This window comes from Carya illinoinensis, chromosome 15 (genome assembly GCF_018687715.1).
Source record: "Carya illinoinensis cultivar Pawnee chromosome 15, C.illinoinensisPawnee_v1, whole genome shotgun sequence".
NCBI classification, from domain to species: domain Eukaryota; kingdom Viridiplantae; phylum Streptophyta; class Magnoliopsida; order Fagales; family Juglandaceae; genus Carya; species Carya illinoinensis.
Genome location: NC_056766.1, coordinates 40,022,001 through 40,049,965, shown reverse-complemented (window position 1 = coordinate 40,049,965; position 27,965 = coordinate 40,022,001). Strand labels below are relative to the sequence as shown.

The 27,965-nt window shown below is 35.5% G+C and overlaps 1 protein-coding gene across 1 annotated transcript; it reads right to left on the bottom strand.

Annotated features, from left to right (window-relative positions):
* Window positions 1-117: 117 nt before the first annotated feature.
* LOC122296320 (isoamylase 1, chloroplastic) lies at window positions 118-23,080 on the bottom strand. Its single transcript, XM_043105913.1, has 18 exons — window positions 22,529-23,080; window positions 20,973-21,155; window positions 20,645-20,737; window positions 17,306-17,458; window positions 15,850-15,941; window positions 15,071-15,212; window positions 14,881-14,988; window positions 12,987-13,072; window positions 11,945-12,016; window positions 11,714-11,840; window positions 10,558-10,644; window positions 8,916-9,008; window positions 8,491-8,649; window positions 8,106-8,189; window positions 3,011-3,091; window positions 2,850-2,932; window positions 2,637-2,754; window positions 118-621 (listed from the first exon to the last, which is right to left on the bottom strand). The coding sequence occupies exons 1-18, from the start codon at window positions 22,904-22,906 to the stop codon at window positions 358-360; spliced, it is 2,403 nt and encodes an 800-aa protein (XP_042961847.1). The 5' UTR covers window positions 22,907-23,080; the 3' UTR covers window positions 118-357.
* Between the last annotated feature and the right edge of the window lie 4,885 nt (window positions 23,081-27,965).

Sequence of the window (27,965 nt, the reverse complement as noted above, 5' to 3'; positions counted from 1 at the left end):
TCTCTCTCTCTCTCTCTCTCTCTCTCTCTCTCTCTCTCTCTCATAATGGAGATGATTTCCAATAACATAAAATCCACACCTTTTTATACGAGGCCAAAATTACAATCTCACCTCGACTGCTATAATACAAATTCCCTTCTTCGATATTATTTCGATTATTCTTTTTTTAAAAGTTGTTTCCTCTCCTTTTTCTTCATTTAAATGCAATTTATATGACAATACCATATCTGTTTAGGTTCTACGATCTGCTAACAGATCCAAGACTATATGATACAAGGAATTGAATATATACTAGACTGACTTTGAGGCAATTTATTTTCATGGTAGTTGGGTTTTGAGCCACATATTTCCTTTGAGCTAAGCATTTTCTTCTGGAAAGAGCAAGAGAATGATGGAAGAATAGTTAAGCATGGGGTAAAGGTTTGCGTCAAGGAAGTGAGCGTACTGCTGAACTGCAACCTCTCTTTCGGGAACGTCACTGGAAAGGAAGTCATATGGTGCAGGCTTGCTAGTATCCACCAAGGGCTCCCATCTGAATCCAGGTCGCTCGGGCAATGTAATCATAACAGGTAGATGACTGGCATTGAAAGCAATGTAGATTTCTCCCTTCACTGAGTCAATCTGGGTTCAAGTTCATGCCTTATCAGGATACATTCTAGTTGAATAAAGTGTTGTCATTGGAAGTCAATAGGCAAGACACAATGACATGGCAAATTGGGGTCAAATTTCAGTTAAATCACACGAGATTGACGACATATGACCACCAAAGTCATTTCTCGGTGCCCCTATATCTCCAGCAATTCGAAAAAGTAACAAATAAAAATAAGAAACAAAACACTCTCTGTCTACATTTAGCCTATCTACTGAGGTATATAGTGTGTGGAAGTAGAAAGGCGAGATATCATCTAGCAATGAAAAGTGAAATAAGCCAGCACTTAGGCATACAAAATTCCCAATGGCATATGATTGGAAAGGCAAAGCTAAAGAACTACGGAAACAGAAAAGGAATTGTTTTACTAATCATCATCTAGATGAGCTTATGATATGACATAATATTAATACTTGGGGAAAATCTAATTTCTACCCTCAAACTCCAAGGCGTTTTATGCTTTGCACTCAAAACTACCAAAACTGACACACTACATCCTCAAACTATTAAAAGTTGTAATGTGCACGCTCTGCTAAGATTCAGTCCTCAAATTGAATCAAACACCTATTTTACAACCATCTCAATGGCCAAAATTGGAAAGGTGTATTATTTATCAGTTTTGGTAACTTGAGAGTGCGATGTGCCAATTTGATAGTTTGAGGTGAAAAATATAGAACACCATATAGAGGGCCACAGAGGACTCAACAGTTGCCATAGGCAATCGGCAGCATAGATTTAACAATAGGGGAGAGAGAGAGAGATGGGAAGAGTGAAACTAAAAGTGAGATAGGGAAGGAGGGGCAGCTGCAAAGACCAAGCAAAGAAAAAGATTACGACGCAAAGTAAAAGGCTAAGGCTAACAACGTGTTCTCGGGGATAAAACAGTAAAAATGTAAATCTAAAACCTATTCTTAAGTAGAATTTTAGAATTTACTTAAAAGTATGTGAAGGGACTGGTTTGGTTCAGTCTTGGTGAACCGGCCCCCTTAAACTGAGAAGCAACTTGAACCTGTCAAGTTTGAAAAAATATACACTGAGGACCTGAGACAAGAAGTAAAAAACTGGCCTGAAATGATCAGTTTCGATCAGTTTAATTCAGCCATTCGAACACCCCTAGCCATTTTAATTCAGAACAAGTAACAATGTGGTCATTTTGAACAGCCCTAACCATTTGTAACCTGGAGAAATTCAGCCACAGAAGCATCCTTGCAAGAACTTATACCATACGGTTCTGGGTAGTTTTCTTCAGGGCCTGATCTTCACCCCACACATCATGCCAAACCCTAATTTCAGACTTATCTCCCACCTCACATTTGACAGTCCTTGAAAATTCTATCCATCCTCAGTGAATGCTTTTCCACACCCCTACTCCAAAAGGTACATTTATATGAACCTGCAGGAATGAAATCCCTTGAACCCACAATCAATGAGTGTTGGGCTCTTGCTAGCTTCATCCCAAGTGAATTGCACCCATACTTGCATAGCTTCCTTGACCTTTTTAGCTCTTGATCTTGTGATTGCCCTATCTGGAACTCGCAAAGGATTTTTAAAACTTGGTCCACCTTGGTGCCCATCACACCTTGACTGCATTATAGCACCATCCGCCCCACATTTTCCCATACTTAAATTCCACCACCAACCTTCTCTCGCCTTTGCATCTTTTGGAAATTTTACTAATTCATGCTACCCTACCCTTACACTAGGTGCCCCCTTTGCATACCTCTGGTGCACTTGGGTTGTGACCCAACCTCTACTTTAATAAAATGAAATATCTTTGCTTATAGCAAAAATGAAGCCATCTTCTGATTTATATCCACTTTGGTATATTAAGCCCGGTTGTGGAAAATATGACTTTAGTTTTAATTCAATGGAGGTAGTCATGCGTGGTAATTGGATTTAAATTATGATCCGTTCAGTACACTCAATACCCCACAGGAGAAAGCACTATGATGACCAATATGACATGGATGCTGACTAGAAAACATACCAGTGTAAAGGCCACAAATCGGCTGGTTTCAGACCAATCTGGAACACCAGGAGCATGACCATGCCACTGCAGCCTCTTTGCTGTTGGAAAGTCATCCAAGCCAAGTGACTCACATTCACTGCAAGATCATTTCTCACATGGATTTAGCAAGATAAGAAAAAGATAATCAATGACAATAAAAGAAGTAATTCAAAGATCTAAAGCAGAAGTTACCGGCGGAATTTGGTCATATGGCAGCAAAATCTAAAAAAGTCTGTCAAAGACTCTTCCTTCTTGTCCCATCGCATGTAATTGACCTGCAACATGGGTGAAAATCAGTGAATGGCTTCAAAAGGATTTGATAAAAAAGCAGAGAAACGCGAGCTGTAGATCACATAGCTATCATGGCAGTATGTGTTGTTGTTTCCACCCTTCGTGTGACCATATTCATCACCCATAGAAATCATTGGAACTCCCTAAATAGATAAAAAGTTATGGTCAGAAAACGGCTTAAAAGCTAATGCAGAGAGCTAATGTATTAGAAATAGACATCATTTTCAGCATCATTTGTGGGGAGTTTTGGCGCAAAACTTACAACTAGCGAATGCAGAAGGCACATTTCTTTCTAATACAGTAAAAAAGATAATTGGGCGATATGTTAGAACTTTCCATGTTGTGCGAACCTGAATTTTATATCAAACAAACTCTTAGAAAGGTTTAAAGCATTGTTGCATTCCTATTCCATCATACTCTTACATGGGGAAATTTTAAGCACCTTTTTACAGACTTTCTTTTCTTTCTTTTTTTTTTTTCAATTTTTTATTATATTTATTTGTAATTATTATTTGATATTTTATTCAAACACCATATAATGAGTCTGATGCAACGCACAGAGGTCACCGGATTTGCAACACTAGAAGAAAGAGCAATTTGTGTTTGTACCCACAAGCTACCTGATGCAATAATTGAAATATTCAACCATGTTCTCCAGAGAGTTTTGCAGGATGTATTAAGCACAGTGCAGATTTCAAATATATATATATTCACACACACACAATTGTGCATGTACGTGTTAGGGTTCTTAGGGCTGTTGATCCAAATTTCGGTACGCCTGCTACTACCTAGCTCCCTGCAGACAGAATTAGCCTCGTATCCCTGAGGAGGATGCCTCTTATGCCTAAATCTGTTCTTCCCCGTAGCGTGTGTGTGGTGGGTGTGTTCTATTAAGGAAAATCCATGTTGCGGTTTACCTCCTTTTTCCTATATATATATATATATATAGCAGGGGATGATGGCATGGCTTTCCCTCTTCTTGGGCCTTTAACCTAGTGACCTGGTGGTGGCAATGTTTTGAATACCGTACCGGATGTCGTACCGGTCAAGGCACTGGAACGAAATATTTCGGTACCAGTACCGTTTTGTGTACCGTTTCGGGATAGTCGATATATAAATAAATTATATATATAAATTATATTTCAAAATAATAGTCTATATATAAATAAATTATACATATGTATATATAAATTATAAATAGTTTGGTACGAATTGGAGGTCAAAAGCTTAAAAAAATGAAAAAAAAAAAAAAAAAAAGATTATGGCCGAAATACCGGCCGGTACAGGCCGAAATACAGGCCAGTACCGGCCGGTATTTCAGCTGGTACGAAACAGGTACCATACATGTACCGGCCTAGTGACCGGTACGGAATGTACCAGCCGGTACGGTATGGTACCAAAAACTATGGGTGGGGGCCTGTGTCCCAAGGGGGTACTAGGAGTGCATTTAATGCAGTAACCTTGCCCTGAGCCTCTGACCCTTGTGGCCTAACATGGGCATGTCCCTTGAGAGGGCACTTCGGTGCATTTAATGCAGTAACCCTCTTCCTAAGCATTGGGTGACAGCTCAGGTCTGACTTGACTACCAATCGAGTCTGCAGGGCGTGCCCATCCCGACTGGGTTAGCTACCACGGATTGTGCCCTACTGGGATGTGGCCAAATGGTCACGTCCTTGGGTCACCCCTTGCTGGGCCAATTCTAACCATTGTAGGAATCCTTCAGGTCCATCTGACGGGCCTGGAAGATAAGCCCAAAGGTCCCTTCTTGATCTTGCAACTGTTTGAGCACATTTACTCCCAACAAGGGGCATACACATACTAAAAACTATCATAGTGAATGTTAAAGAGAAACTCAGGGTCAATAAAAAGGTTATGAGAAATAGATGGATCCACTTGAAAAGAAAGTTGAAATGCAATGGAATCAACTGTGTATGGGATACAACCAATAATATGTAACGTAATGTTTTCCAGCACAGGAAAATTGGTGAAGAATAGGCAGTAGTTAAGTGATCCAACAACCATATCATGAATTGTTTATCCAACCTTTTCCAAAGATGTAACACCCTAGTCCCACATTGGGAAAAAGAATAACTCAAATGGAATGGGAAAATTAGAAAGGTAGTCATGAGTCTTAAGTCCCACATTGACTAATCATTAAGTGAAATTGGGTTTTATAAGTATTTCTAGGGAAGCTTCAGATCGACTATTCTTTTTTTTTTTTTTTTTTTTGATAATTAAAAAGATTTTATTAAACCATGTGATTGATTAGGCAAGGTCCAAGTACACAAGAAGTATACAAGAGATGAACCTAATTACAAGCTAAGAGCTGCGAAAAACAACATAAAAGTCATTAAAACTTGTCCCATTCAATACAATAGATGAAGCCCAAAGCAACAATGTACGGAAGGAAAAGTCCCTAAACCCTTCTGGATAGCATTCCCTATTATCAAAACAATGAACATTCCTCTAATTCCAAGTACACCACATTAAACATAGAGGCACCATATTCCAAACAGCCACGACATGACGATTGCCCCAAATTCCTCTCCAACACGACAAAAAATCTATCAGCCTCCTAGGCATTACCCAAGCAATACCGAGCCTAGTGAAGATTTCATCCTAAAGCCACTTCACAATGAAGGAGGAGATGATCCGCTGATTCACCATTACTTTTGCACATGAAACACCAATCTATTATATAGAGGCCACGCTTTCTCAGCTTGTCAGTAGTCAATATTTTCCCATGGGATGCCAGCCAGCCAAAGAAAGCAACCTTGAGGGGAACATTACTCCTCCAAATGCACTTCCAAGGGAAGGCAATGGAAGAATGGGTCGACATAACCTTTTGTTTTTATAAGTAAATGGTTAAAATATATTAAAACAAATAGGCATAGCCCAAGTACACGGGGTATACAAGAGATAACACCTATTTAGGAGGAAACGTTGAGACGGGTTGACATAACCTTATAATAGGATCTGACTGAGAAGTTCTTATTCCCCGTATGTGTCCATAGCAACTTGTCCTCCCCTCTGGCCTTTAAATTCAACGTGTAAAATTCAGCAATATTCCCAATCCTGGACAGCTCTAATAAACCTCACAAACCATTGAAAAGAATCAGCAGAAATGTCCATGTTGTCAGCCACTGAGGCATCCTTATCCAACACAATCCTATAAAGAGAGGGGAAAGTGTGCTTCAAGGCAACATCACCACACCAAATATCATACCAGAATCAGATTCATGTTCCCATTCCCACCTCAAATCTGAAGTTACTGAAGAATCTTCCCAACCATTACGGATAAATTTCCAAACACACATGCCAAAAGCTCCTCTTATTTCATTAGAGCACTAACCTCCCCAAATACTCCCATAGTTAACATCAATAACGTTCCTCCAAAGAGCATCCCCTTCCCGATGATACCGCCATAACCATTTTCCTAATAGCGCATTATTGAAGGTTCTCAATTTTATAACCCCCAACCCATCACAAGGGGCACATAATTTATCCCACTTAATCAAATGGAATTTTTTCTCATCCTCAAAACCTCCCCACAAGAAATCATGAAAAATCTTCTCCAGTCTATTCGCTACCCCTGCAGGCAAAGGAAATAAAGATAGAAAGTATGTTGGGAGATTGGATAACATGCTCTTGATTAAGATGATTCTACTGCCTTTAGACAAGTAAATTCTCTTCCAACCCACCAATCTGCATTCAATCTTCTCAACAATCCCATCCCACATTGCCTTGGATTTATGAGGAGCCCCCAAAGGAAGACCAAGATGCTTCAAGGGCAAGAATGACACCTTGCAGCCCAAGATGGCAGCCAATTCGTTTAAATTATTAAACAAGCGAGCAGGAACCATTTCAGATTTTGATAGATTCACCTTAAGACCGGAGACAGCTTCAAAGCAAAGTAAGACAGCTTCAGATTGACTATTATATTTGGGGTTATAGTGGCTAGCGCTTTCCCTAGGTCGTTATGTATGTTATCAGAACCATCTACTAAGGTCAACCTTGTGATATTAGAGTACTGAGTGGCATGAAACTAATGAGGACGTCAGAAATTTAAGAGGGGGAGTGCATAACACCTCAGCCCCACATTGGAAAAAGGAGTAACTCACATAGATTGGGTAAGTTATAAAGGTAGTCATGGGTATTAAGTTCCACATTGGCTATATACTAGGTGAAATTAAGCTTTAGAAGTGGTTTTAGGATATTGATCAATCCTTTTGGGGCTATGGCACAAATGTGGCTAGCGCTTTCCTCAGCTTGCTTCAGTATGTCAAAACTTCAGCACATGATACTGAACTTCAAAACATTATGGCTTCATTAGTACCCCTATGTTTAAAAAATTTTATCATCATTACTATTATATTATATTATAGATATACATATATTAGTTTTTTTTTTTATAAGTAAGAAGATATTTTATTAATATATACATACATTAGTAAACCCCTTTCTCTTATATGGGGATTTGAATTTACATTAAAAACCTTCCAAGCACCAACTTTTCTCTTATATATGCAGATTTGCTCCATAGAGACCTAGATAAAATAAGTCTTTTTTTTTTTTTTTTATAAGTAATAAACTTTATTGATCGAATGCAACTAGGCAAAGCCCATGTGTACAGGAAGTATACAAAAGAGACACCTAATACACTCTAGCAAGCTGAAAGGAAATAAAAAATTCATGAACATCCCCTCCCTTTAGTACAATAGCAGAAAACCATTGGACCAAAGAAAATACAAAAAGTTCCAGATTTCCCCCACTGTTCTCTCCTTGTTGTTGTAGCATCTCTCATTTCTTTCCATCCAAAGGCACCACAGTAAACATAAAAGAATCATCCTCCACAACCATATTTTATTAACCGTGATTTGGTCTGTAACTACGGTTTTCCTCTCCCATAAAAGTAATCATGTAGTGACAGGTGAGCATTATTTACTTAGGATACACGTTGGAATCTGTACAAATAATAAGACAGAAAAAAATGTATAGAGAGAGCGATGTTCTAAGGACTAAACTTTAAGAAACTGTAGCAGACTAGCAGGCAACAAAAAGTAGGTCTCCCAGAGAAGCTTTTCAAGAAAATAGAATCAACTAACACATTCTGCTCAGGAATAGATATTTTAAAGTACAAAATAAATTAAGCCTTACTTGAGAAACCATGAGGCAGACGAAGAAATTACGCATTTGTCTTTTCCTCAATTTCTTCACAGAAATGCTCGCAAACTCCCCCTCCTAGATGATTGTTGCCAGTAACAGAATGAGAAATTAATTATAGTGAACCATCTCAGAAATCATTCAAAAGATATTGATACAAGTAAATGTACAAATGTTGATTATACATTAGCATATATATTCAGTCGCCTCAAGCTTTGGGCCTTCAAAAAATACCATAAGGGAAAGTTGGAAACCTTGTACGTCATATACAAATATCAGATAGATGGCATTCATGTACCAGAATATATCACTGAGTAACACTAAGCAGCAAGCAAACCCAAATGCAAGAATCAGAGCCTTGGTGTTTAGTAACATCTACCTGTCCACAATTCCAGCTATTATTATGATTCTCTCCATCGTTGTTATCTTCCCCATTAGACAAGTTATGTTTGTTGTTATATGTCACTAAATCAGCCAAAGTAAAACCATCATGTGCACATACAAAGTTGACACTGTTCCATGGCTTCCTTCCTCCTTCCTGGTTCAAGGAAATAGTAAGGGAGGTTGCTTAAGAAAAATATTCAGCAGAAGAACACATATTCCAGCATATGGTTTTACCACATTTCAGTTGAAGGAAAAAAACTGGAAATCACTCCAAAACAATGATTTATTAAGTCAAAATTCAAACAATAACATCAAGATGGGGCATTGTAATTTGTAGTTTTAAGAACAGAGAGGATTATTATAGCCGACACCATGACTTTTGCAACAATAGAATGAAAGAAAAGATAACAACAGCATTACCTGGTATAAATTAGGACTCCCACATAGGCATTGAGCAAAAGCCCCAGAAAAGGCATCGGTACCCTTGATAAACTGTCGCACTGTGTCACGATACTGAAATGGACAATAATGTATCAAAAACTCCTACTCTCACACAATATTGGAGAATAAAGGTAAATGGATGCAAACAATCAAGACTGACTGATATGCAATTACTAACTGCACCATGTATAATTGTCAACGGCCCGGCAGGAAAGGAGCCGCAGAAGGTTAAAAAGCTGGAAGATAAAAAGTAGAATTGAGATTATACAGTCAATACCCAGGTAGGCTTCAAGAACGATAGCCCAATTGTCCATCTTTAAGCTATCAATGGACCAAACTCAGATCTATTAATTTTGGAAAATTAGATTAATTTTAAAAAAGATTGAGGGGATGCTCGGGAAATGAGATGAGATAAAAATTTTGTGAATAGTAATAAGATAGTTTGTGAATAGTAGTAAGATAGTTTGTGAATAGTAGTGAGATAGCTTGAGTTAAGTATTTATTGGGTTTTGGGAAATGAGAGAAAAAATTGAATAAAAAATATTATAAAATTAAAATATTATTAGAATATAATTTTTTAATATAGTTTGTTTTGGAATTTGAAAAAGTTGAATTGTTAACCCCTAGGGGTTGGCTCAAGAGGTAAAGTCATTGGGCTTGAGGGTATGCTCTCCCCAGGTCTAAGATTCAAATACCGTTGGGTGCAAATAATCTCTCATCGGACTAAGAGATTTTTCCCTTGAATTAACCGAGATACACTTGCGGGCAAGTCCTAGTCAAGGGCCTGTGTACCCCCAAGATTAGTCGGGACATTGTTCCCGGATATCCAGTGCCAATAAAAAAAAAAATTTGAATTGCTTTTGTTTTTTTATTTGAAAGTTTGGAAAGTTGTAATTATTAGTTTGAAAAAATTGTAATGATTAGTTTAAAGGGGTTTATATTTGAATGATGTTTGGGAAAAAAATTAGATGGGATGAGATGATCCAAACATCCCTTGAGAAGCCAGGATGATTGAAAATCTGGCACAGATTATAAAGCCTTTGAGAAGATGAAGTGTTTGGAAGGTGTTGAAGGCAGCTATGTCTAATCTAAGCATTATTCTGGTCAGGATTCCAAATATGAACACTAAATGTGGAGATTTCACAAGCCCTACACCTAAAGATACGCCTGCAGAGGGGAAGGATTTGTGAGAAGCAATAAACTTATATAGATCTTCAAATAAATTCAAATAGATGCAGGATGAAATTCTCAGGTTCTTGTTCACATGCTCAATCCAACAAAAGTTATTTATTTTGTTGTAGCTAATGGAAGCGAGAGATTATTTTTGTACTAATTGACAACCAGAGAACAAGTTAGAAATCTTCATTTATTTATGTGGAGTGAATAAAACTGAAAAAAACAAAAAAAAAAATCTATTAGATGCAAGTTACCTTCCATCTAGGTATTCACAAGCATAGGATTATGGACCAGGTAGTTATTTATAATGAGAGGAAAACCAGATGGAGCAAAATGGGATGCTTAAATATCTAGTTTGTCATGGTAGACTGTGTTATTCTTTATCTTCCAGTCCTAACAAATGCACTGGGATGGTGAATACAGCAGTTCAATAATGTGCTCTGACCTTCCCATTCCATTCTGACCAAATACCCCAGTGAGGAAATGTGCCAACTTGGTACAGGCCACCGGTATCCCATGCTTCAGCAATAAGCTATTTGAAATAGGAAAAGAATTAAGTTTAGATGTAATCGGTTTTGAAAAAATATTGGCAAAATTACAGACGTATAACTTTTTTTACAGGTAATCAAGAAGTTTTATTCATAAGAGAAGGCAAAGCCCAGGTACAAAGGATGTATACATGAAAAATTACAGACAAGAATAACTGCCAATCAATACTTGAAAGAAAGTTAGATGCAGGTGCTACATACATTATATCCAAGCAAAAGTCCAGAAGTCAGAGAAACAACAAATGCTAGATACTGAAAACTAGGTTTAGTAATTTGTTTATTGATAGGTAACTAGGTTTAGTAATTATAACAAGAAAAAGAACACAGATCATTTTAAGATGATGCATGGAAGCAATGAAATTCCAGAAGAAATTGGTACATCTGATCATCTTAAATGATCAGGGAATGGTGGTGGTGGCAATGACCAGTGCTCTGTGTGTTTGTGTGAGCGCATTAATGTGCAAATTCGAGCATGTGCAACGAAATGAATAGATCACAGTTTCTGGAAAAATTTTCCGATTCAAGATAATTCTAACTAGTACAAAAGCTTTTCAAGCAAACAAAACATTACTTGACATGTGTTTTTTTATGAGTAATAAGTAAATTCTTGGACATTTTTAAGCATAACAGATATTGTAATGCTTGCAAACCCAACTTAATAAACAGAAAAATCTCTGCAATCAGAGCTTCTAACCTTATTTTTCCTCCCCCACAGTAGACCTTGACTAATATCGGTTAATTCGTTAAATAATCAGTGCTTGCATCTACAAAGGAATCTAAGCCAAGCCATACAGGCAGATTATTTAGAACTTCTCTATGCCTTTAAAGACCCAAAAGATATATGTGAATTCATTCCTCTTCATCGGGCATATGGAGGCTGAAGCAGTATTTGTCTTGTTAGTTGAGTTTAAACAGGTTAAATCATTTTCACGTAGATGTCTGCAGATCTTTTTTTTATATAAATAAATATGTACGTTGACTTTTATCAGAGAAAGCCTTGAAGAAAGAGATCAGATTTGCATGGGAGAATAAGAAGGAATCTACAGTAAAAACCTTTACTCCACGAAGTATTGGATCGTTACTTATCATGTCAAGCAATGGAGGGCTGCTGAGAGGAGAGCCAGTCGTCAGCAAGTCACCTTCTATTGGTTTACCATACACATTAAGTGCGTCCCAGAGACTGCCAACAAGAAGGAAAGGAGATAAAAGGTGAGAAAAGAATTAATCTCCACTATGAACTCAACTAGGTCAAAAAGAATTTGGACACTAGTTTTAATAGATAACCTGCTACCCCTGGTCATAATAGATGCGAGATCAAAGCGAAATCCATCAACATGCATTTCTGTAACCCAATATCTGTCACAGAAAACAGATAATTCCATGTACAGTAAAGATGATGGATCAAAATTCTAAAATAAATAAAAGCAAGAACTTTCAAAACTGTAGACTATGAGAAAACTACTGATGGAAGTTAAGAAGTGAAGTGTATTACCTGAGGAGATAGAAGAGAGGGAATCAAACCAATAAAATTAAGAAGACAAAGCATGAGACTTGAATATATAAAAAATAGCAAAAGAATCAATATGAAAATGTGGCTGACTCGTTGTAAAGGCTCTTCTTTGTAGTGATTCAAAAATCCTCTCTCGTGGACTTGTTTAGTGAGGAAAGATAGAATTAGAGAGTTCACCACAGAAAGGGTGACTGACTCCTCTATTTCTAATGTTAATTCTATCGTAGAAGTCCAATATTACTCACTAATCTTTCTTGATACTACCCCTCAACTGAATGAAAGTGTCTATCATGCCTAGATTGTTAGGATAAATATCAAAACAATTCTCTTTCTTAACCATGGCCAAAATATCTCCCAACTGATCACATGACTTAACAAAGGACGTAGAAATGTACATCCTTATTACCACCACATCTCGCTCAATATGAAACTCGAACTCAATGTGTCTGGTTTGCTGGAATACTTCATTATGGTGAGACTGCCACCAGGTTAGGACAAAATCACAGAGCATCTTCATGAACATTTTCTTAAAAAATCCCAACTCTTTCAAAGAGATCTCACCCAAACTTCTCAATGTATCACAAACTGAGATGTTTATCTTTTATTACAACCAATATAGTTTCACTCGCATGCATTTGTGAACAAAAAATAAGTATGTACATATGGATATATAACCAATAGAAGTTGCTATGGTATCATAAAAACTACCATCTACAACATTTCAAATAAGAATTTGCTGAGATATTTTCTGGCTAAAACAGGAAACTTGAGGAAATAACCTATGATTAGGTCTGTTACAAACCATTCTGAATGTACCTTAAGCAGTCCACTATAAATTGACGAACAACAGGATTGTTGCAATTGAATGTGTTACCACATCCAGAATAATTATAGAACTCGCCCTGTAAAACCATTAAAGAAAATATAGTTCATGGTGAGTAATTTGAAGGGATATTAAAAGAGAAAGGTAGGATTAGAGAAATGTAATAGAGCTTTCAAATAGTTTTAAGCCCACGCTAGGTTAAAACTTAATGGGCCTTCAAGGCCTACTGGCACCCTTTTTACATCAATACTGTATTGAGCATTAGATGTCCAAATACCAAACAACATAACTCATGTTGGTGGGTGCTTAAATTATTTTATTGGAACAAAATGGAACAGAAGTAAATAACTGGTTGTTTGCTTCAGATTAACTGCCAAGTAGCTAAGAGATTCATGCATAATTTCATATGCATGGCAATAAAAACAAAAAAAACAAAAAACAAAAGAAGAAAAATGTGTATAAGTGCTTAATGCATAGAAAATTAAAAAAAGGGAAGGGGGGGTGAGGAAGAAGATATTTTATAACTAATAAAAAAAAATAGTGATAAGAACGATAGGCATGGCCCAACTACACTGGACATATACAAGATAAAGTACTTAATTAAGAAATAGAAGAGGACATAAGGAAATCCCAGAAGCTTGTTCCATTAAAATATTTAGCAATTGCCCAAAGGAACAAAGTATTAAAGAAGGAAGAACAAAGAAGAATAAAGTAAGAGTTGGGATATTGATCAAAACAGAATGGTTAGAATAGACAGAATCAAACCAATATGGACAATATTTGATGGAAAAAAAAAAAAACTCCATGTCAACTTTAGACAATAGAAGGTACAAAATGGGAGCTTCATCTTCTAGTTTCACATCAAAATGGATCATACGTGAATATACTAATTTTCTTAAGGGAAAAAAAAAAAAAAAAGACTTTCAACTTACCAAACCGTCCAATTTAAGAAAACCAATAGGGTAAATTCCACTCGATAGGAAACATATCATCTTTCTTTTTTCTTTTCTATTTTTTTTGAACCACTTTTTTTTTTATCAGTATACAAATGTTTATTGATCAAAAGAGTAGAACACAACAACAGCAACAAGTTTTTATTGTTCAACCACTTTCTACCACACGTATCATAAATAGACACACAAGCATAAGATAAGCCCTGCGTTTCTATCTGAATTTCGCAAGCATAAGTCAGTTTTTTTTCTCCAATCAATGACGATAAAACCCGAGATAAATTGGCCTAGATCTCCACTTTTAGTCGTAAATAATCATAATGATTGTGACACATTAGATCATCAGAATTGCAGGGATTTGTAGTCTGTCATCAAATTATGATAAATGGTGTTGTGTATGTAAGAAGAATGAGGAAATAGTGGACCACTTGTTTATTAAATTGTGATGTACAGAGTGCCTTAGGGCAAGCTCGCTTCAGCCTTTTTGGGTTGGATTGGGTCATGCCTTGACAGGTGGTTGATCGTTTAGGTGTTGGAAATGTAGGTTTGGCTGCCAACATAGTGAAAATTTCTGGAAAACGATCCCTATCTGCTTATGTGCTCTTGGAGGAAATGGAATGATAAGAGTTTTTTAGGATTGTGAGGAGAATGTGGAGCCTGAGGATTTCCTTTTTAGGTCCCCCTATCAGTGGATGGCAACACATTCATGTATCTCCAGTTTTAGCTTTCAGGATTTCTTAGACCTATTTTCTCTTTCTACTCAATAATAAAACAAATATTAGATTTTCATGCTTTTTTCAAAAGAAAAGAACAAAAAAAAAAAAAAAAAAAAAAAAAGAGGAGGATAAAATAGAGCTGTGTGTACCATTGTCATTCTTCACGAGTTGTCATTTTTAGGAATAGAAGAAACAAATAATAACAATTTCAAGAGAAATACCTTAGGTGCAAGCATGTAATAGACACTGTTATCAACACCTCTGAAAGACAAAATGGGGCCATTTTCATTCCCTTCAGCTGTGTGATTGAAAACAACATCCATGAAGACCTGCTTAAGTAGCATTAGAATTTCAAATTTTCGTTTTTTTCTTAAAGGCTAAATGCTAAAATGTATTGCAAAAAGTTGCCACCTCGATTCCTCGTCTATGTGCTTCTCTAACAAGAAGCTTGAATTCATTTATAGCATCCCGCCCACAGTTATGCATACCAGCAGATGAATATCTTATCATTGGTGAAAAGTAATTGACAGTTGAATACCCCCAAAAGTTCACCCTGGACAGTAAATAATATTGCATTACGCATAATACAACTAAAATGTGCCAATATGTTGTTTCCCAAATCATTAAAGTTCATAATTTCCAAGAGACAAAAATCTTTTCTTTAGACCTCATTTTGATGGAAGGAAATTAAGATACTGCAAATCAGTAATTCTTTCCAATGCCACATTGACACTATTTTTTTTTAGGTTAACAGTTTCAGTTAAAAGCAAAAGCCTAGATTTCCAAGCCATCCAAAGTTAAGGTCCGGTCCTGTGGTGTAGCCACCAGTCTGAACAATGGTCAACAGAGCACCCTAGGACTTGTTTACACCCTCAGTCAGGCATTACAATATCATGGTGGATTTCAGATCCAACCCAAAGTACATAACAGAAGTTACACGGGGTCGACAAACCCAGGCATGTTGGGGGACAGGGGGGAAAGTCTCAAACCCCCCCACCTGCCCCAAAAAAAAAAATAAAAAATAAAAAAATAAAAGGCCACATGCCCACTTGTTCTAGACATCTTTCAGCAGCTAGCTACAAACACTAACAAATAAAATATTTCATACCCACCCCAAGAAAGAGTTTTTAGTAACAGATAGAAACATCATTTTCATAAATTAAAAAAAGAAAAGGGTAGAAACATCATACTTGTAATCTCCCAAGACAGAATTGTAGCCGAAATACTCCAATTCATTAAACTCTTGACATGGCATTAACTCTAGACAATTGACACCAAGTTCCTGCAAGATAAATAGCACCTCTGGACATCAGTAATTAATGATTTTTTTTTTTTAAATATCCATGGGTGTCCGGCTTGCGCGCACCTCGACTAATCCCATAGGAACCTGAAGTTAACGGCCAGGTAAACCTCCAGTGGCCCTGAGACGACTCGAACTAGTAATTAACAAGGTATGATTATACACTTCTTATAATGACTTCAGCAGAATCATTGCAGTGGTTACAGTTGGTATTCAACTTATACAAATTAGAGAAATGCTTGGTCTACAAAGAAATCCTACGCAAGCAAACTTACAAACTGACGTGGCCTGATATAGTATGTCAAATGGTAACTTATTGAGTAGATCTAACATCTCACATCGAGCCACATCAGTTTATTAGTTTGTTTCTGTAAAACCTCTTTGTAGATTATTCATCAAAAAAACCTATTTGTAGATGTAGCAAGTCTCATAAATTTAGTACATAAGATTACATATTTATTTACCTTTTAGTTGTCTGATTCCCATCCTCTTAGTAACCTAACGTTTCAAGGATTTTGGTGTTAGTGCATCCATTCATTGTTTCCCTTCATTTTATGCTTAATGACATAAGACCACCATTTTCTAATTGATGGGATGTGTTAAATCACAACTTGTCTGAAAAGATTAAACTGGTGGAAAGAAGTGACTTTAATTATTTAATTTATATTCTAATACCCTCCTTAATGTATGGGCCTGCCTCCCCTTTAATAAAGGCCCACCGTGTGGAATATTTAATTGAAATGGGGGATGACGTGTGAAGTCAAGGTTTGAACTCGTGATCTCTACTTTGATAGTATTTTAAATCACTACTTACCCCAAAAGCTTAAACTGATAGTATGAGGTGTAATTATCATTTAATTTATATTGTAACAACATGCTACATTTTCCTCCTGCTCAAAGCAGAGTCTGAAGCACCAGATAAGGTCTCACCATCAACAAGGACCACATTTTAAGCCTTACAAGACAAAAGAGCTCCTCCCTCCCAACAGAAAAGGGAAAGAAATCTCTGAAAAACAAAGATTATTACATTGGTTACGATCATATACCTAAGTTCCTTGTGGGGCATTGTCTGGTTTAGCATCTTACTCTCTATCCACCACAGGATTTGGATCTCAATGAAAACTTATCGGGCCAAAATCCTCATAAAGACTTCATTTACCAGTAGCTGGTAATTGATAAATATAATTTCCCTTTTTAGTTTGGTCTTTGTAGAAAGAACATGTAACAAGGTTGCAAAATAAGATTGTAATATATTTTGAACCTTTTAAGTACATATACTATTCACCTCATTTAATAAAGTTCCCTGATCTGCCTTCCATTTTCACTTTTAGTTTTCTGAATTATACCTTTAAGTGGTCAAGCTTCTCCACAACACCAAGATATGTACCAGGGAATTCAGTCCCACTGGATTCATGCCTTGAAAATCCTCGGACATGCAATTCATATATGATAAGATCCCTCTGTGGATATTTCAGAGGCAAATCTCCTTCCCAGTCAAACTGAAAGCAATAAATGGAAGAAAAATAATTAACTTCAGTGCAAAGAAATTAACGACATAAATTTAAAGAGGAAACAAATAAAGGAATTTTATATCAGGTGACTATTGCAGTATTCCAGTAAGTCTTTTACAGGAATGCTACTTTCCCTAAGAAAGTTCCTTACAGTACTAAGAAAGTTCTTTACAGTAAGAAGAACAAAAACACTATGGCTTTAATCGAAGGAAGAAAAATCCAGGTTTAAGGTTTCTTCCCATAATTAAATAAGGTAAGAACAGAAAATATTTATTTTATTTTTCAATTAGTAACTCATATTATATTAAAAGTGCAGAAGGGCACAACCAAAATATAAGGAAGTACACAAAAGGATACACCCAACAAGAATGGAGAGAGAGAGAGAGAGAGAGAGAGAGAGAGAGAGAGAGAGTGTGTGTGTGTGTGTAACACCCTGCTCCCCAGGTTTTAGAATAAAGTCACTTTTAAAAATTTTTAAGAGACGGAGTGCTACTACTGAACGCGTTTGGATGTTTAGTTGAGTTGAGTTGAGTTGAGATGAAAGTTGAAAGTTAAATAAAATCTTGTTAGAATATTATTTTTTAATATTATTATTATTTTGGGATTTGAAAAGGTTGAATTGTTTATTATATTTTGTGTTGGAATTTGAAAAAGTTGTAATGATTAGATGAGATGAGTTGGGATGAGTTTGGGATCCAAACTGGGTTGTTTTAAAAATATTTTCTTATATTCTAAAGGAAGCGTCAGGTACAAAGATTCCATAAATAAAATAATTCTTTATTAAAATACTGAGATCATAAAAAAGAATACGCGGAAGCATTTATTAAAATTTCTCAAAACCCATGCCATAAAAATCATAACTTAAAATGACTGCACATGATCTAGGCCACTTTCACGCCTTCCTCAAGGCTGGACTAAATCTCATCCTGCATCTCTAGCTTCATAAGTATTTTGACTTGGGGTGGTTTAAAAACATAAAAACAAACTAAAATGAGTCAATGACTCAATAAGAAATCCATCATAATGTAAACATACTTAAAATAAGATTTTTCATAAAATATTTCATGCCGAGAACTTAAGATCATGACTAATCATACTGATGCTTATGCTATGCATGACTGGTTTATCTGAATTAACTGACTAATCTTATTTATTTGACTGATCTAATTGGCCAATACTTAACCCTGTGTGCGAGATTGTGCACTAACTTCCCTTGCTGCAGTAGAGGAAGTCAATTGCGCAGTACTCTGGCATACTACGGTGGACCACACTTGAGTTCATGGCTTGCACACCCACCCTAAAACTGCATTGGTACCATGCATCTAAATGGTCATCTGATTAACTCTTCTGAACTTATCCTACACTTGATCTTATGAAAGCTTACGTATCTTATGTAATGTGAGATGCATGAAATGCATAATCATACGTAACAATAATGACATATTTGCAAATATCATGACATCCATGGTCCATAAACACTGGTTTCGAAAGAACTGGCTTTAATAATAATATATATAACGAGCTAAAGTTTAAAATCAAGCTACTTACCTTATAATGTTGTTTTCTAAAATTTCCGACACAAAAGCGATCATGGTGCTAAACTGGGAGGTTTATAGTTTTTTCCAAATAACACGCGGAATGGAGATATTTATAGAGAGATTTGAGAGAAGGTGACGACCAGTTTGAGTTAGACTCAGTTAAAGAGTTTTAAAGTGAAGATGATTTGTAGAGTTGTATTCTTGTTGGAATAGGATGCCGACGAGTTAGAGTTCGAGTTTGACTCGGTTACGATCATTCAAGAATAAAGTTTAAATTTAAAAACATGATCCAGTAGTTCATTCAATGTAGGATTGACAGTGACTGAGACTGCGTAGGAGACTTCAATCAGTGATTCAGTGATGATTTTAAATTGAAATACATTTCTAATGGCCAATCTTTAAATTCTAAAATGAGTCTAACTTGTTCAATAAATAATAAATGAGATTTAACCTAGTTATTAAGCCTTATTAAAACTCCTAATCAACTTCAATAATTTATCACTCGTAAGCTTATCCAATATGGCCCATTAATTACAATTTAGGCCAATAAGAATTTTCAATTTTCCGACCTTAGAATTATTGGGCCAGGTTGTTACAGAGACACACACACAGAGAGCAAAAAACCTTGAATTCTAATAGGTTGGAGAATCTCGAGCTATCATGAGCAACCACACAAATGTAGAGATTGTTGAAGACTACGTCCTTTACCCTGATACTATGCTCTCACAGTCTTTAGAAAAATAGGCATTGCCTTCTTGTCAAATACACCAAATTAAGCACATTGGGACCATCCTTCGAGCGTCTGAATTTCTGTGACTTCCACAAGGATTCCACCAACAAGCCAACACCACCCACCCCCCCCCCCCCCAAAAAAAAAAACCTTCTAGGGCATGACCCACTCAATCCTAAAAGTGCTGAATTTGTTGTCCATAAATCCGGAGAAAAAATTTTAATATAATTAGCACACGCCTCATTAGTGTCTAGTTTGTAGTCTCTGACACCCCCCCCCCCTTTCCTTTCCTTTTCTCCTCTCCCCCACACCCCCTTCCCCAACTCCAACACCGCAAAACCGTTCCCAATATCCCCGATGTAAGATATATATGGTGAGACAGGTTTCCCATAAAAATTTAAGCAGTTGGTAAATAATCAAAACAATGTATATCTACCCTAGACTAAAGCAAGACTCAGATATAGTCCCTGTGAAGTCGAACAAGCTGTTTCCAATATGTGGAACTTCAAAAGAATATTACCAAAAAGAAAATTCCCTGAGACTTGACTATAAGACGTTTTGCAGGGACCCACCCTGTGCCAAACTGATTTAAAGGATTTCAAACATTAGCTTGGTCAAGATGAAAGGTGTGTGTGTGTGTGTGTGTGTGTGTGTGTGTGTGTGTGTGTGTGAGAGAGAGAGAGAGAGAGAGAGAGAGAGAGAGAGAGAGAGAGAGAGAGAGAGAATTAAGTCTTCTCACATGCTCATCAATCAAAGATTTGGACCTTTCCGATGCATAAACTCTAACTTAACTTGCATCAATCCCATCTAATTAGAGTTGGTTGCAAAGAGAGTAAAATCTACCAAAAAATTTGAAAATAATAATAAAAGACCACCACAGTTATGAAGTAAATGTAGCTGTAGTACCTCATCATCAAAAGAAGGTATCATGCAGGCCATTTGTGGCCAGCAATTACCATCAGTTCCCAAAGCACCAAACTCCCCTCTGCTTAGAATTGCCTAAACAAATAACAAAGAAATCAGAGTCTATTGCATTTTAGAGGCAAAACCTGGGTTTGATTTACTTTTTAACAGAAGGCCTGAATAAATTAAATTATTTAGTCATAGAAAGCAAAGAACAAGCTTAACTTCGAGTCAAAGGATTTGAATATTCTATCCATAGCCAAAAGCAGGAAAAAACACACACACACACACACAAAGCCTAACAATCTAAGTAACTAGTGCAGGCCATTACTTTTGCATAAGGGTCCAACAGTATCCGAGACGAATCATAGTAATTCCCGTCTTTTGGGGAGAACTCTCCGTCAAATTTGTAGCCATAAAGCATATCGATAAAATCTCCTTTTAAAAATACATGCCAAACATCGCCAGTCTTATTAGTCTGTGGATCAAGAGGGATCTGCTCAGTCAATTTACTCTGCATTAAGTAAACAACAATAATTAGTTATACATGCTCCACAAACTACAAGGCTTAAAAATAATATCAATCATGTCTTTAAAAGTATGGTACATCCTTTTATAAGAAAACTGCTCAAGCAAACCTCAAAACTCAAGATAGAAATCTGCTAACCACAACATGCAACACTCTCCTTTACGGCTATTAGTTTTTCAAGATCACCACAATCCAGAATTTTTATAAGTAAGACGGACATCCATAACTACTTTTGTTCCTTAATGATAATGTCTCTAGGAAATATTGTAATTCATATGTGGGAAGAGTACAGATGAAGCCTATTTTTCTCCTCATAAATACCAGTGAGTCCTGAACTTCATTTATCTGTTTTTTTCTTTTTTTAATAAGCGATTCCTAAAATGTTTTTGAGAACTAGCACGTAATATTTTCAAAGTGTCATTCCAAATAATTTCAACCAAGGAAATTAATTTTTAAAGTCCTATTTTTTTAGGGGAAAGTAGCTTATAGTTTTTTATATTCTTGGAGTTTCAAAAAGAGTCTAGAAAGTTTGGGAAATTTAGTTTCATTAATATAATTGATATTTAATGTCTTCCTGGTGCACCCATAACTCCGATATAATGGAGATTTATGTAGTTGCATATCCAACTCTATGAAGTACCTTTCAGCAGAGTGTCAAAATATTAGCATCTCACTTCTCTTAAAATGATCACGATAGAGTTCTATTTAACACACAAGAACACATGCACCCACCCAGGGAGGAAAAAAGCCACAAGAGTCCCGTTGCTTAGAACACCATGACATATTTTCGGGCCCATTACTTACAAGACCATAAAATATTTTCGGCAGTACATACTATGCAAAATCAGCATTTCGTCCTTATCGATCAGCGCTTTCCGATTTGTCGTAAATAAAGTAGCAAAGACAGCCGAATGCTAGTTTTCCTCACAATAATAAATTTCCCTCGAGAGAATTATGGTTTGTAATTTTTCATATTATTGGGAGTGTCTTGATAAGTATCAAAAATATAGAGCCTATACATTGAAAATCTTTTATATGATTGGAAGGTATGTACTAGATATGTTCATTTCGGAAAAAAATAGTCAGACAACCACCTTGGAAACTACCGCTTGTCCACCATTAAAAATTGCTAATCTGAGCCTTATAGTGGAGCATCAAAATACTTTCGCAGTAGGAGTACTATAAATTCAGTACAATTATAATACGATTCAATCACAGAATAAATTACTCCAATTGCAGGTCCAGATTTCTTTATCTGGTACATTGCAATGTGGAAGGTTTTCACCAACAAAACAGCATCACCAACTGAGTGAGGAAGCCAGATAATAAAAAATAAGAAAAAGAAAGATGAAACTTACGTCCTGTAAATCGGAGAGACTGATCAGGCAGAGAGTGGCGCAGACGGCATTGGCAGAATAGATGGCGAAGTTGACCCCGCCATCACGAGCCGTAGCCCCAAACGGCGCCGGATAGCCTTGGGACACTCGGAAACGCCCGAGCATGGGCTTCTCGGTCACCACGGCAGTAGCAGTCCCAGCCTCGGGCCCACCACCTTCTCTAGCACTCACAACCAACGAAGATTTGCTCCTTCTCGAATGACGGCCACGTGTATCCAAATTGAGAGCGCTTTTCTTCAGCTTTGGAAATGTTCTCTTGGGATTGGTTAACAGTTGAGGCTCTCGAGGACGAAGCTTAGTGGCGCATGGGAAGCGTGAAGTATATGGAGCTAACTCCATTTGCTCGTTCACCGAGAGAGAAAGAAACACTCAGAGATTCATGAAGAAATATCGAGAGAGAGGTAGGATCAGTGGCGTGGCTCTGATCTGAAGTCTATGTAGTTGGTTTCGAGAGAGGTGTTTTGTATATTTTTTTGCAATCTGTATCCTCCTTGGCGCTATATAGAGGCGGGCTGGGACACTTCTTGGTTCTTCCTCATATCCCTATCCTATTTCGGGCCATGCTTGTGACCGGCTTTTACTCCCAGGTTGGTGCTAGTCCACAGAGAGACGTCACCGAGAGAGTCACCCGAATATGTAATTTTTTTTAATTTTTTAATTTTAAATACTTTTTTAAACTTATTAAAAATTTTGAAAAAATAAATAAAAATCCTAAATTCATTCCAAAATATTGTAAAAAAAAAAAAAAAGACTGAATAGGTGGCCACATCACCACCATACGTGGAATAGGCATTTCCCTTATTCAAATCCAACGCGTCCAAAAATTTATATTTGTAAAGTTTTACTATGTATAAGTAAAGTCGTATATTAATCTGTATATTAATACTAATTTCTTTATATTTAAAATTTAAATTAATATTATTTTTAATAAAATTTACTTTTTGATCAATCATATTAGATTGGTTTCATATTAAATTGGTATACATATTAATAAATAGTTGTGCTTGTAATTAAATTTTTTCATATTTGTATGCCGATGCAGTGCAGAAGATACAGTCTTGTAGCACGTCACGTGTGCGAAATAGTTCTATGTTGGTTAATATTATAAAATTTTGTTTATAAAAAAGCTTTTTTAAAATAAAATAAAAAAATCAAAGCATAGGAAACCTTTATTAAGAAAAATCAAAACAATCCATCATTACAATATTTCTCATTCAAAATCTGCATGAGTACCTTCCTCTGTCCACATCATCTCTTCTGAATGAGAAAGAGCTAGAAGCTTTGCGAATTTATGAGGTACACTAGTAGATTCTCTATCACTCTATGTATGAAAGTAACACTCCAACTTGGTCTTCTAGAGGGTATACTTCTTGCATCATCAATCACAGTACCATATCCTGTGCAAATTTACTCGTTAGAGTTTGTTGCCTTAACTACCATATATGGGAATTAACTTCCAAAACCACTCCTGCTCAAACCATTGTCATTCGCAATGCAAGAGCTTCAGCTATGATTGGTTTCATGAGGTGATTAATGTTTGAGCATAAAGAGGCCAAGATGATCCCTGTTGCATCTCTGATTATAACTTCAATTCCCACTTTCTTTGACTAGATATCCTCAGCAGCATCCCAGTTTGCTTTTAATACCATATCGTTTGGCTTTTTCCAGTCGATCATGTGTCTCTCAGTACTACTCGAAATTTTGTTCTCTTGTTGATGACTCAGAGCTGAGATAAATTCATCCAATCCTTGTTTTGCAGCTTGAAATACCCTTCTCGATACCTTAAACTTGTTTTAAAAAATTAGAGAATTTTTTCTTATCCATATCATTCTCATTGTATATGCCACCAACTTTACCTCATTAGCCTTCATACACACATTCAATTTCTTCCATAAATCCAAGAGATTTACCTTTGTTGGACCACTTTTGAACTGGACTATCAGGTTCAACCCAAACATCAATTGCTGCAGGACAACTCCACAGTGCAAGGACAATAGATTCTATTTCTCTTTCACATACTAGACACATGTTATTATCAGTGATGTTCTTCCTAAAAGAATTATATATAGTTGGAAGTAAGTCATGCCCAACCTTCTATCTGAAATGCTTCACCATACCTTATACCCTTAAATCCGAGATCAACTACCATCTACCTTCTATTTCAAAAAATTTGAGAGCTTCCCTTTCAGCAGTCTCACTCGTGTGCTCTAGGTGATAAGCACTCTTGACAGAGAACTTCCCATTATTAAAAGGGACCCATATCAATTTGTCCTCAGCAACCAGTCTACTAAGATAAATGTTATGTATGATTTCAGCCTGTTCTTTACTAAAAGTATTATTAATCAAAATTTCATTCCATCGATCAGTCCTTTACTTAATAAGCTCATTCACATTTATATCTCTGTCTAGATTTTCAACAAGGAATTGAACTCAATAGAAAGTGGGTATGGGCAACCATTTATCCTTCCAAATTTTAATGTTGTTACCATTCTCAACCCTAAAAAACAATCCTTCTATAACCAGGTTTCGAGATGAACACAAACTCCTCCAAATCAATGATGGTCCATTACCCAGATTTGCATTTAACAACTTCCCATGCTTAAAATATTTCTCCTTCATTATTTTGCAACCAGCGAGAGACAATTGTTCAACATCCTTCAATACTATATTGCAAGTGCTTTGTTGAAACTTTCAATGTCACTAAATCCTAAGCGCTCATCTTTTTCGATTCCCTCATCTTAGAGCAACTCCTCCACTAAACTCTATTCTCATTATGCTTATGGCCCCACCAGAATCTCAACATCATGGAGCTAATCTCTTTTCACAACCATCTTGGTAACTTGGAAGCATTCATAGGGAATGTTGGTATTGCCTGTGTCATAGCATTTATCAAGATTTTTTTTCCTACATGAGATAGAAACTTGTTCTTCCAGCTACTAAGTTTTATTCAAATCCTCTCATTTAGATGCCTAAAAGTGTTATACTTGGATCTATCCATCATAGATGGTAAGCTCAAGTACCTTTCATAACTACCACAAGTTGACACACCAGCTACTTGGAGCTAAAAAAATTGTGGTTTTCAACTTGTTTAAATATTGACCCGAGACTTTCTTATACTTATTTAAGAGCCCTTGAATCGTCGACCATTCAATAAGATTAGCCCTTCCAAAAATGGCATGATCATCTACAAATAGTAAATGATTAACCCTTATGCCACCTTTTGAAACTGCTACCCCTTGTGTCTCCACATCTTTCGGATGAGCCACCTCTATGAAAAGTAGTGTTATACCTATGAATGAATGCACAATGTTACGTATTGAGTGGCAATTCTATTTTATTTATATTTTTTAATTTAAATTTCAAATTTAGAAATTTTCAACATTTTCTATAGTTGACATATCAACATGTATGATTATGTAAGTAAAATTGTGAATACAGATATCATTTTCCTTTATGGGATTAGGACATGGATGGAATATAATGAACTATAGTTCAATTTTGAGCACGAGCTCGGTCTCGAGAAAGAACAAAAAAAAAATTTCATTCATTTTTCTATATTCTTAAATTTTTTTTTAAAAAAATTCACAACATTACTAAAAAACACTTCCTTAATCACTAAATAAAAATAGATAAATAAATTTGTTGGGGCCCAACTCTGGGGAGAGATAACACTTCTTTTTAATTTTATTTACATTTTAAAATTTGAATATTATTATGCCAATATATTTATGTGCGCTTTCTACTGACTTATAAATAAAGATAAGAAAAATGATAATATAACTCTCAAATATACCTATCAAATATATAAACTCATATATTTAAATATTTTTTAAATGATTAAAAAAGTGACTATCAGTAAAATTATATTATATTTTTTATTTTTTTATAATTAAATATGTTTAAAAAATACTTTAAAAAAAAAAAGAAGCCATTTACATTGATATGCATATTTAGGGTGCACATTGCAACGTACCCTAACATTGTCCTACTACCCGTGCTATTAAAAACAATATCATCTGGACATACTTAAATTAAAAATTAACCACATGAGTAACAAAACAACAAAATTTTAAAAATAAATACAATCGTAAAGTGTATAAATACTGTATAATTGTTTTGAAAAAAATTAATTTTATTATTAAAAAATTAATTTCTTTTTATATATATCTCATATTTTCTCACTTTTTAAAATATGATTGCACTATATTTCCATACTGAACAGAAAGTTTGAATACAATAGAGATTAAATTGAGTTAGTTTTCATCTAAATGAATAATTTAAGAAATAAAAAATAAAAAATGTAACTTATTGACCAATATAATTAAAAATGATAAAATTTAAGACCGATCATAGCATTAATCATCATGGAATAAATAATATTTTTTTATTTAAAAATAGGTAAAATATCATCGGATTTTATCTCAAGATTATTTCTTTGATATTATCTTAAAATTAGTGATTGTCTCAAAAATTAAATTGATGTGTGTAATCAAATTTGTTGATTTTCTTAAATTGATAATTTTTAATTGAAAATCTCAAAACCTTTAAACACTTAAAATAATTAAAAGTAAAAAAAAAAAAAAAAAAAAAAAAAAAAAAAAAAAAAAACTCACTCTGGTCATCAGTATGATTAGGGAATCCCACCTTAGTTTGACACTTTGCCAAACAATTGCATTTCGAGATCTTTTTTTTTTTATTTTTTTATTTTATTTTTATTTTTATGTTATTTGTGGGAAGTGAAAGAGATTTCAACAATACTTATTGTTATTAATCACGTTAGACACAGTCATCGGTGTAAACTCTACGCATTTTTTTAAAAATAATTTTTTCATGCAATTTTTAAATTTATCTATTATTTTCAATTAGAATGCACAATATTTACAGAATTTATACACATCATTTCACATCTTAATTTGCACCCATGGAACAAAAACTAAGTGTCAAAGCTAAAAGACAGCATCAAAAGAGCCTCAAAGAAAAACAAAGAGAAAAGTGCAAAGGACTAGTACTTCCAATCAATTAATAAGGTTACACGTAATATTTAAAATATCCAGTATAGTTAATAGAATATGTAAGTGCAATACTGTTACAGGTACTCGGCGATGTGTATCCGTTGCAGAATCGGTTGACGTGGCATACAGCCGATATATTAATAAAAAAAAAAAAAAAAAGCAGAATTTGTTTTTGTTTTAGGAGATTTGAAACCCATTTCTTTTTTCAAAAATCCAGAACCTCTGATATACTCCACGAGCGCCAAAACTTATTTTGAGACCACACTAACGTCGCCGTTGCCGTCGATTCTAGAAAGGCACTACATTGTTCAGGTATTCTGTTTTCTGTTTAATCTTCTTCCTGCAAGCAAGATTATTAACTTGGTTTAACTATTTTTTTGCATAAC

Excerpts from the sequence above, each read along its gene's own strand:
- LOC122296320 (XM_043105913.1), bottom strand. The coding sequence starts at position 22,906 with ATGGAGTTAGCTCCATATACTTCACGCTTCCCATGCGCCACTAAGCTT. Across the intron at positions 14,989-15,070 it reads CACATAGACGAGGAATCGAG|GTCTTCATGGATGTTGTTTT; the intron begins GTGGCAACTTTT and ends CTACTTAAGCAG. Across the intron at positions 3,092-8,105 it reads TCTGCCTCATGGTTTCTCAA|GGAGTTCCAATGATTTCTAT; the intron begins GTAAGGCTTAAT and ends TTATCTATTTAG.